Source organism: Fistularia commersonii, chromosome 6, assembly GCF_037954325.1.
Source record: "Fistularia commersonii isolate RoL2024-O1a breed Wild chromosome 6, RoL_Fcom_v1.0, whole genome shotgun sequence".
Taxonomy (NCBI): domain Eukaryota; kingdom Metazoa; phylum Chordata; class Actinopteri; order Syngnathiformes; family Fistulariidae; genus Fistularia; species Fistularia commersonii.
Window position 1 is genome coordinate 8,599,842 of NC_141289.1, and position 11,810 is coordinate 8,611,651.

Consider the following 11,810-nt stretch of genomic DNA (forward strand, 5'->3'; position numbering starts at 1 on the left):
TTCAAAGCCTCAGATTAGGTCTTGTCAAGAACGTCCACTTAGCAATGCGCCGCGCGGCATCAAACGCCAAATGTTGCGAAGAGAAAAAGTACCACAGAGTCAGCGCAGATGCAACCACCCCCCAAAAAAGTAGCTTTTAATTGTCAGTCAGCAGTGTCTGGCCAGGAGTTTGGACTTTGCAACGACGCGCCGCCAAGCAGTCTTGATCTCCTCCGAAGGATGCTGGATTATATCCCCTCTCCATGAGGCGGAGTGCAAAAAAAGCCATCGCCGTTTTGACGTCCCCGCCTTCTCCACTCCCTCCAGTCAAGAGTCCTCCTTCTTGTTGCCGCAGTTGAATGTCTGATTCTTGTTGTGTAAAGCAAAGTACTTGCGCAGCGGCGATGTGACAATCAGCGGCGCGACGGCCCACCGGAACGACACAGGTTCTTTAAAATCTACCAAAGAGGTTCTAAAAATATGCTGAGAGACATTTTTTTAACCACTTCCGTTTATTGTAATTTTGGTGTCTTCATTTCAGAAGGATTGACCGATCGCTCCGGAGATGGAAGGCTGAGGCGAGTAAATGACACAGAACTTTGTGAAACTCTTTACTGAACCACAGGAACGTGTCAGCGGGTGAAGGATTCCTAGAAGAAGTGAAGAGATGTTTGCAAGTGAAGCGTTAGACGTGATAAAGGAGAGGGACGGCGAAGACGGTGGTGAAGAGCAGCCATATTGTCTGGTTTGAGGAGAAAATAGGAGACAGCAAAGATGAAGATGAGGAGGTTCCTCTTAGGGAGTGGGGAGGATGGAGCGGGTCAGGAATGAGTCCATGTTAGATGTTCTGGAGATTAAGTCATCCTGAGGATGCTGTGGTTGAGGGAGACCAGAGATGTTTATTTATGTAATGAGGGTTAGATGAGTTGAAGATGAAGGAGCGAGAATGAGGAATCTACATTGGCGAGATCAGGGTTAACAATCCCATTAGGGATTTTTTTTTTTGAATATTTTTAATCAATATTTAATATAGAAACTCCTCATTTTTTTCCTTTTGTTAAATTTTTTATGGATGGTTACATACAAAATTATGTCGGTGCATTTATGCTATCATTCATGATTTTCAAGTTGAAATAAAATGCCAAAAAATGTCAATATTTAAATTGCAATTTTCATTATGTTCATAGTTAGTTGGCCCACGCATAAAAATTAAATAAGAAATGTGGCCCGCCAGCCAAAATAATTGCCCACCCATGTTCTACTCCTTTTGTTTCCCGTGAAAATCCAGAAGGTCGCAGGAAAACGCGGTGGAGAAGCTGCTTGACGCAAAGCTAATGTCAAACCTTTTTTCAAGTACAAAGCGATGATTTGGAAAATAAATTCTGCTTTCACCTCAAATTCTCCGGCCCGATGTCAACCCGGAGACAGCTCGGTCAACATCAACACCGGGATCAGTGTTTTCATCTCGGTGCCGTCACGTCAGTTCACTTTTTTACGGCTCAAAAACTGTTATTTTATGTTGCAAGTCTCTTTTTTTTTATGCCTCTTCAGCTCAGAGGAGAATGAGAGTGGAGTATTTGAGGGTTCCACAGGATTCCACATGGATGCTGCATCAAAACTCAGACGTATAAATAAAATAACAGCATGTAGCCTGCCTCGCGTTCACTTCGTCAACGGGTATCAGAACTTCTCTCCTGTTTGTTTCTCCGTTCGCTGCTCCCCATTAATCACCCGACAGCCACCGAGGCTGAGCCGCCGTCCACGCACGAAGGAAAAGTGTATGTAAAGCAGCTCCCGCAGCTTCCACCTGCAGCCGCAGCTACGCCGAGGACTGATGTTCAAATGATGTGCTGTGAAATGGCGTGTCAGTCGGGAGCGACCGAAAACGAACATTCAGAACTTCAGCTCCGCTCTGCCGCTGTTACTTTTTCTAATCATTATTATTCATTAGCTGCTATTGATCTGTGTTTGACATGAGGCTACATGGGTGCCTCTTATGTTGTTCTCCAGGTCTGCGTTCCTAATGTGGCACAGCGGTATGGCGGTCTTCCTCTTGGTCCTTCTGCGCGACGCCTTGTTTGTGATCTTGTTTGGACGAGAGATTTGACAGATCCTTCTCAGGCGGGTTTTTGTGAAATGCAGCGACTCTGTGAATCAGAGCCAGAACAGCGACACGGTCCCGACATTGCTATTGGAGATTTTGCACCTTGGTTCTGAGTGAATGCTGCTCGGGCTTGTTGACGTTTCTTGTTTTGGACAGTTCGGTTCAAACGCCTTTGCTGGTACCCTGGTCTTTGCCGACGGCACCACCCAGGTGACGTCACCCGCTCGGTTGATGTGCAGCTCTTTGGAGGGTTGACCAACATACCAGTGGTCCGTTTATCATGTATTTTTACTCAACTGGGATTTAAATTCATGCTGGGATTGGACTTAAACTGAACACATTTGGGACGTTTGCTGGTGCAGCGATCGCAGAGCTCCATCCATGTCAAACTCCAGTGTCGCCCTAACCCTCTTATATAATATTAATCACTGTGTGAATTGCAGATACCAGCGTAGCTGACACTTATCTGCAACAGCGTCAGCGTTTAAATCGATTTATTTTCCTTTTTTTTTTTGTTATCTTCAAGCTTCAAAAAGATGTACGCGCCCGAATGAAGATGTCGCATTCTATCGTGCTCAGGCCGCTGTCGGCCCGGCGAAACGCGAGATTCGAAGCACTGACAAAAGCGACGCCCCGAAGAGTCCGGCGTGCCGGTGACCGGGTTCGGCCGCGGGCCGGCGTACGGACTTTGGTTGGCGGTTTGAAGCGGCCTGAGCTGCAAGGTGACAGAGGCTTTTTGAGTGCCAGGTTCCCATTCACACTGATCACACATTAGACTGATCAAATCAGACTCCAGGCCTGCTTCCTGACTAACTCAATTTGCTCCCGTACGCTTCCCTTTTCACGCTGATCACACACACACACACACACACACATGTAGACATGTGGATGCACGCTGAAACGTGCAAAGAAACAGAAAACCAAGCGCGAGTGGGGCAGTACCCATTGAGCTCTAATGAAAAGCAGGAAAAAGCTGTTACCCTGGCAACTGCCAGCATACATCTTCAGGAGGACCCACATTTCCTGTCTGCCTGTGATCGTATTGTTTTGGTTCCCTTTTGATGGCCAAGGCATCCCTAGACAGATTATCTCACCGCTGGCAGGAATTTATGCTAAATCATTGCGGGATTCTCAGTGGCGGATTTCAAACCTCCGGCTCAGACGGAACGTCCCGGACCCTTAAAAAATATACGCACGCAATCAATGGTCCGTGTGATTTGATCTCATGCAGCCAAGCATGACGGGAATTAGAACGCCGGCGTGATCCATCCCAATGGTTCTCCAACACACAAAGAGGCGCCGCCGTTTGAATGTTTATTAGGGGCCGGATATCTTTTTACGCCGTCAGTTTCAATATATGACGTTACAACCGGTGTTTTTGGAAGGGGGAGCGTATTTCCTGGAAAACATCTCCGAGGCCTACAGTGTGTACAGTATCAAAGCGAAGACGTTCGTGTCTGGAATATATTTGATTTGACGGAGCATGCAGGTCCACGCTGTCCTCGTCATTATCATTCTCATCACCGTAATCAGATTATTATAATTATTATAATTGCCTTTGCGGTGTTTGTTATCTCTGAATGTCGGTCTGAACAGGAAACAAATCAGACCCCGTGTGTTTTCGCCGTGTTTTGCAAACGCACTGGATGGATGTTGCAACGGAAGGGGGGGGGGGGGGGGGGGGGGGCTTCGGTGTAATTTAAGCAAACATCCATCGCGTGTGGAGTCACTTTAAAAAAAAAAACACAGTGACTGCCCAACCCTCCAGCCCCCGTGTGTGATCCTTGATTGTGTTTAAATAACACCAGGGATCATTGAGTGTGTGTGTGTGTTTGTGTGTGTGTGTGTGTGCGCGCGCAGTGTGTTTCTCTGTGACACCTCTGTCCTTGGATTTTTTATTTGTGTGTGTGTGTGTGTGTGTGAAAGCTGAGGTGGCTACACGTCATGGTACCTTGCACTTGATGTCAATCCTCAGTGGGTTATAATTGAGTTTGTTGAAAAAAAAAAAAAAAAAGAAACTTTTTCAGTTCAAAGATATTTCAATATTGATATTCCCGCAATGAGCCAAAGTTCACGGTGCAGTTTTAAAAGTAAATCACCGGTCTCGCACGGGTGACATTCAGAATGACAAATGTAAATAAAAGCAGAGAAGGAGCTCCCTGAAAAATTACATAAAGCAGTTTCAAAATTGCAGGCCATTAAGCGCTCAGAAATAATCCTGAATAATAGTCCCAGGCACGCGGACCCATATTAGAAAAGAAAAAAAAAAAAGGTTTAAACACTTTAAAAAGGTTTTCTGTGTAGGTTTAAAAACATGATAGATGAAGACATTTAATTTAGGATATGAAACGGAAAAGATAGATTTCATTGCCAAATATTAACTTTCAATGGGAGGTTTGATGTTGGGGTCTCTATAAGAAATGTGATTTAGTAAGTAAACCGTTGTATGTTAATAAATGATGTGTGAATGAGAGATTGAAAGATTCGTCACTGTTTCTATATGAGATTTGAGTGAGAGAGTGAATGAATGCATATCCTTCTATGACAAGTGAATGAATAGTTGTGTGTTTATATATGACAGATGAATGCGGGAGTGAACTGTTGCCTCTGTATGATATATAAATGAGTGAGTGAGTGAGTGAATAGTTCCATGTGATTTGTGAGTAAGTAAATTAATGTTTTTTTTTTGTTGTTTCTATATGACGTGTCCATTAATGAGTGATTAATGAGTTAATGAGTGTATGACTATGATAGAGTGAATAGTTGTATGTTTCTATATGACGCGCGAACGAGCGAATGAGCAGTTATCCGTCTCCGTATGTGTCCCTGTGACCAAGCGGTCCAGGGCGAAACCCTTCCTGTCACCCATTGCCAGCTGGGCTCCAGCCCTCCATGACCCTGATTGCGGGATAAACGTCATATAGCGATGAATGTATGGATATTAACTTTCCTGTTTCCAATTTATCAACGCCCCTCCATTCACAACTGTTAGCCCGTCGCCGCATCTCCATGGCTCAGATTTGTCAGGAAACTCCTTCCTCAGCCTGGTACTCCCTCTGTGATATAATGCGCAGACCTCTCGGCCACTCGATGACAGACTGTCGGCGAGGTGACAGGTCACACACACACACACACTCGCACGAAGTTCCTCCAGGTCCGGGAGTAGCCATGACGTCAGCCACCGGAGGCCCCGAAGGTGTCGGTCCAGCAACCTTGCATGGGCAGCGCACAACGTACGGAGTTTCCTCTGACCTGACACCCCGCGCTGACGCACCGTCACGTACAGAGACGCAGCACGTGATTCACCGGTTGGATAAAAGGCGAAACAACACTCAATCTGTTTGCCAGATCGAGAGAAGAAGCGGAAATATCTCGTCTTTGCAGAACTTGGCGTTCAATGCTGATCGATAAATGCTTTTATTTTCATTACGTGTATCAATAGCGTTAGCAGCAAATACAGGATGGAGTCGCCCGTTGAAAAAAAAACTCACTCCCAGGCTGTAGACGGTCCAAGTTATGGTTTCCCTCTCCAGATTACAAATAACCCATTTTGAATTTACTCCCCATCACCTTTTGTCTGTGTTTATTAGCCTTAACAGCATCGTCTGAATTTCAGACGGTGTGCGGCGTGATTCTTGATTTTCTTCCGATTGGAAACAAAGGGACCTGAGAAACCTCCTGAAATATCTCCCAAGATCTTATGATAAAGCGTTTGCGGGGCTTTAGCGCCCATGTCACTTTTAATATCCGAACAGATTCTTTGCAAACCGTAATAAAAACACGCGATAAAAAGTTACGGTTCCGGTTTGTTCCGTCATCGATTTTCCTCCTGTTTTCGCCCGGTCGCACGTGAAACCCGAGCGTCGGGGAAGCATTTCGAAGGCGACCGAGGATAGCGACGCGTGAGAGCTCCTTCGCCGGCGGCCTTTTTGCTCTCGGTTGTCCGAACATAAGAAAACAATAATCGTTTGGCAGCGCATGTGTCCTGGGGTGGCTTCTTTCGCGACCCGCTTTTTGGCCTTAAACGATTTACTGGCACGGGGTGGATGTCGGACCGAGACAGGGGTCTGCCTTAAATGACCCGAGCGGAGCCGGGCTCATTACATGTGGGCCTTGTGCCATAACGGAGCCGTAACCGCCGAAAGTGTCCCAGATTAGGCCTGCGCTCCTATCTGGGACACCGAGTCAAGGATTTAGCGAGTGTGTTAAATAATGGAACCGCGAGGTGTAATCCCGAGGATTTATCAAGTTTGCCGCGGCGGATTCTCACGTTTCACCCCCTTCAAAGGAGCCAAGCGATTTATTCCGAATACCTCGCCGGGCTAGCCGCGGCTAATATCTGCGCAGCCTTCATCGATTTGCGGCGCTCCATTTTGTCAAATTATGGTTTTAAATGCACCGGACGTCTCTTGTGTTGTTCATGTCACAAATGCAAATTGTTGCAAACCTTCGAAACCACAACTGGATCAAGTACCTGCAGCTATTTTTATCGCTCACTTCCTTCTCCTCTTTTGTCTCCTTGCTACTCCTCCTCAGACGGCCTACAAGCCCTGGCTGTGTGCTCAGTATTTCCCTACATCCCAGCAGTCCTGTCAGAAGAAGGTACCGTGCCACCAGTACTGCCTGGAGGTCCAGCAGAGCTGTCCGTTCATCCTGCCAGATAACGACGATCTGATCCACGGCGGCAGCCCCAGTTTCATCTGCACAGGTTAAACACCGGCTCGCCGTCTGCTCGTCAGCGCGTGTGCGCACACACACACACACACACGCACAGACACACACACTCGCGCGCGCGGACAGGATGTTTGCATGTGCTCATGCTTTACACAAACAAACCCTGATTCAATTTCATAGCATTTGATAAAGGGATACACAGACCAATACATCCAGAATATTGAATTCCCTTCAGGGGAAAAAATAAAAAAAAAAAAAACAACCTTTCCAAAGGCTTTCTGATGACATCTAGTGGTAAGTCTCAGCACCGCCACGCTCGGGCGAGGATGTTTTTAAGAATGCAGTGATAAATTAATTTTGGCCCGCCTTGCAATATTTAATTGTATTTACCGTTCATACAGTCAGGGCTCCACGCCAGAGAAGCAGACGCTGGCTTTTCACCTGCAAACACATTATCCGGAGGAGAAGCCGGGCCGCGGCATCGCCCACAAATTTATTTTCAGGGCTTTTCAGCTTCTCCGCGACCCTTTTTCCCCTATTCTCTTACGTCCTCGGGTTTATTTAGACGAGAGCTAAGTGGTCTCTGATCATCCTCCCTCCTCTGTCGCCGCCGCCCCAGTGAGATGTTTCCCTCCGACGCCAGCTCCTTTCACAACCCGCGGCGAGTTACCCTCCCAGGGTCATCAAGTGCTGCAGCGATGCATCACTTTCTCTGTGGCCGTGGATTTTTAATTTGAGTTCATCAGGGGGTCGCGTGCCCCCTTCCCGCCCCGTCTCCCCGCGCCGTGATTACAGAAGGGGCCGAGGAGCGTCCCGGCCCGGGGTCAGAGCTGACGCCGTCAAACCAGGGGCTCGCCGTACGTCGCGCCATTTGTTGCAAATCGTACGATCCTGTCGTTATCAGGCCCTCGTCGTTCGGGCGCCTGTCAATCCTGATGAGTCTCCTGATGAGGGGTTGATTAGGTGAGAGACCCCTTGAGCGTCTGCTAGGTTTTTTTTTTTTGTTCCGTTAAACCAGGCCTTTAATGAACCGACGCACGGCGGTAACAGCGATATCAAATTGCACGCCGGAGGAACGCACACGCGTTGAGAACATGGAGACTCCGAACAAAAAAATCACCATTTGGGAATCCAACCAGGGACTTCTTTGCTATGAGGCAGCAACGTGCCGCTTGGAAGTATTGGGAAGTCTGGGAAAACACCTGGTTGAGGGTAAAACGTCCGTTCAATAAGCAGTAGCCGCACAAGCCTGCAGTACAACTAACTGTTCCTGCTCAATTCCAGGTACACTTTTTTTTAATTTAAATTCTGCAGAAATTAACTTTTTGAATGATAAAACAGCAATGTTGTTTTTTTTTTTTTTTTTGTCCTTTTCAAATTTGAAGTCGAATACAGTCGGGTTGAATATTTGAACGACGACTTTTATTGCCGTCGGACGCTGGAAGCCTCACTGTCCGGGATGGGTTCTGCAAAGGCCCGGCGAAGCAACGGTTAAAGAGAACGGGCCGATCGAGGCTACAAATGTGTCAGTGGGTCGATATCTGTCATTTGGTGTGACAAAGATGCACAATTATTTCTCGCCCAGCTTTCTTCGCAGTGTGTTTTATTTCCTAATAAAGCTCAACTCTGCTGTAAAAATATACCAGTGAAATAAAACACAAAAATGAATAAAATGAGGAGATCACACAGCTGAAGTACATAAATGTATGTACATTCTTGAACAGTTAAATCTACAGATACTCTGTGTCTGATTGGGTGGGGGGTCGACCCGGGGGTCTTCGGGATGAGGAAGAGTTGAATGTCCTTGATTTGATTTGATTAGGTTGTGTGGTTCGGTTTGCAGAAGTGTGAGCGCCGATTTGGTTTCGGTTTGAAAAAGAAATGGCAATAGAAAGAGGACAGGGTAAAAAGATGAAAAGAAAACCAAACGTGTATTTCATAGAAAAGTAGAAAAATAACTCATCTTCAGTTTCATTACATTACATTACATTTGGCAGACGCTTTTATCCAAAGCGACTTACAATAGAGGACATAAGGACTGCAAATAACACTTGCAAATACAAGATGCACAGGAAATATACAGAATAGTAAGCTTGGGTTAGTGAGGTTTTTTTTTTTTGTTTTTTTTTGACAAAGACGTACACAAACGTACACACACACACACACACTCCATAGCCTAACTTGGTGCCTAACCTGATCTGGGGCAGCTCAAGCATCAGTGCAGTAAATAGTCCTGAAAGAGAAAAGTTTTTACTTGTTTCTTGAAGGTTGAGAGAGATGATGCTAGTCTTGTTGCTTCCGGAAGTTTGTTTCAAAGTGATTATCATGGCAGGAAACAGTGCTTATCACAATAACCATCAGATGTTAATATATCCTCATTCCTAAGTAATCCTTTCTACCTATTTTTGAGTTTACTCTTTCTTTTCTTTTCTTTTCTTTTCTTTTCTTTTCTTTTCTTTTCTTTTCTTTTCTTTTCTTTTCTTTTCTTTTCTTTTCTTTTCTTTTCTTTTCTTTCATTTGGTCCTGGGTTCAGTTCCAGCAGTGTGGTGTCTCCATGCCCTGGTTCCTCCAGGTTCCCTGGATTCCTCCCACAGACCAGAAACGTGCAGGAGGTTCATCATCGCCGACTCTAAATTACATTACATTACATTGCATTTGGCAGACGCTTTTATCCAAAGCGACTTACAATACAGGACATATGGACTGCAAAATACACTTGCAAATACACGATGCACAGGAAATATACAGTACAGTAAGCTTGGGTTAGTGAGTTGTTTTTTTTTTTCACACAAACGTACACACACACACACACTGCATAGCCTAACTTGGTGCCAACCTGATCTGGGGCATCAGCGCAGTAAAAAGTCCTGAAAGAGAAACGCTTTTACCTGTTTCTTGAAGGTTGAGAGAGATGATGCTAGTCTTGTTGCTTCTGGGAGTTTGTTCCACCACTGAGGTAGTAGAACTGAATTGTCCAAATCTAAATTGTCCAGATATGTGAACGAGAGGGTGATGGTTGCTTGTCTCCATATGCGATAGAGTTAAATGTTGTTTATCTCCACGTGGCTTGTGAATGAGTGAGTGAATGGTTGAATGCCTCTGAACCCAACCTTTCACCCAATGACAGGCGCCCAATTATTATTTTTTTTTTTTTTTCAATTTAAATATAGTTTTCTTATTCTCTGAAAATAATCCCAAGAGTCCCACTGACCTCGAATCACCTGACCTCGCCAATTTCCTGAATCCATCCGTTTGGCACGAAAGAAATCAGGATCATCGATCATCGCAATCCACAAATCGTTCCTTTGTCGAGTTCTTTTTCACGCCGCCGCCACGGTTATGAATAGATAACTACAGTGTTTCATAAACACCGTGTCATGTCTTCCTCAGGGCTCTTGAGAGATCATCCATCAGACAGTGAGGCGGAGTGCTGCGACGTCCGATGGGACTCCAAAATGGACAACCCCTCGGGCGAGACGCTAAAAAGGACCGCTTCCTCCTGCCAGCCCGAGGGGGCCTCGGTCACCTCGACGGCCTCTCCGAGACTGTGCAGCGGGCGGCTGAAGATCTGCCTGCTGGTCCTCGTCCTCCTACACACTGTCATCATCATTTCAGCCTCCCATAATTCTACGTTGGTGGGTGTGGCTGCCATTTTTGCGCCCGAGGAGAGTGCTTCTAATGAGGAGTGAACCGGGAGGGAGGGGGGGGGGGATCAAGGTTGGAGCTCTCTGAGAAGGATGTCACATTTTTACAATGTCGCGGCTGCCAGGGACACATCTGGTGCCGACTTGCCGGGGAACGCCTCGACTATCTGCCGCCGATAAACCGGGAAGTAGGAGGGGTTTTAACCGGAGCGAGCCACGCTGGGATTGGACATCAGCTGAACCGAGATCCAGGAAAAAAAAAAACGCCCCCTCGGAAAAGAAAAAAAAAAAAAACGACCTCTTGCCACTTGAAACCTGCTCATTGTTTCTATTCCATCCAAATGTTTTCAAGCATATCGTCCCTCCCCATCCCTCCTTTAACCCCCACCCGCCCCCATTGTGTTTTACGGCACGTGCTCGGACGGGCGGATCAGAGGAACGACGGACATGGGTGGAGTGCGCGCTCTCGCTCATCATTACCTTTAGATTTTTGACGCCTTCTTTGTCAGCCGCCAGAATGTTTTGACATCCTCCGTGTTCCACCTTTGACCCCCTCCACCCCCTCCCCCCCCTACCTTCTATGTGACATCGCTTGCGGACCCGCCAGAAGTCCACGCATCCATCATCCATGTGGCTGTCTGAAAACTAAATGTATTCTTCTCTCTTCTAATGTTCAGCCTGTGTTTTGTCCCACTTCTCCTCCTCCTCCCTTTTCATTTCCTATCCCCTTACAGCGGTACACGCCTGCACATTTCTAGGACCTTAAGTGCTCTGAGACCGGCTCGCGTTCTCCTCTGGGAGGCCGCGAAGCAAGTTTCAGCAGGAGTGGTGGAGCTGTGAAGGCAGTGGGTGCAATCGGAGCTACGGGGACGGGAATCTGGCACAGTGGTCGCGAGAATTTGGGAAAAACGCCCCCGAAGTCCAGGGTTCTCATTTATCAACCTCCGCAGGTCGGGATCCGCTGCTAAAATGAAAGAGTTTCGGCGTTCGCCGTTGGAGTTTGACATTCGATGGCCCGCAATCGATGGAATACATCAGCGAAATCCATGACATCCTCTTCCGCTCTGTAAAACAGAATCGTCTAAATCGAAGATATTAGCGACTGTCGTTAGCCCCTTTCGTCCCATTGATCTCAAAATGGTGAAAAAGGTGCTTGGTTTTATCTATTTTTTTTCTTTTTTAATAAAATATCACATGAGGCTAAAGTTTTGAGACACACACAACAGGTCTATTTGTTCAAAACAGTGCATTATTATTACAATTGCATTAAAACCAATTTTAGTTTTGTACTAAATAAACCCTCTTGGAGGGGTTTGCAGTTTGCGATCTTTAATTCGCCAACGGAGCTTTAACATCACGACAGTCATAGCCGTCTTTGTTCGCAGATTGTGGACTTTTCCTATTTATCT

At 46.4% G+C, this 11,810-nt stretch overlaps 1 protein-coding gene across 2 annotated transcripts in view; it reads left to right on the top strand.

The window, feature by feature from the left end:
• Positions 1-10,446, top strand: part of nalf1a (NALCN channel auxiliary factor 1a) — a 51,165-nt gene extending 40,719 nt beyond the window's left edge. For both annotated transcript variants that reach the window (XM_086147976.1, XM_086147977.1), the window contains exons 2-3: positions 6,620-6,791; positions 10,148-10,446. In XM_086147976.1, the coding sequence (XP_086004102.1) occupies positions 6,620-6,791; positions 10,148-10,446 (471 nt within the window). The remainder of the gene's footprint in view (positions 1-6,619; positions 6,792-10,147) is intronic.
• The last annotated feature ends 1,364 nt before the right edge of the window (positions 10,447-11,810 follow it).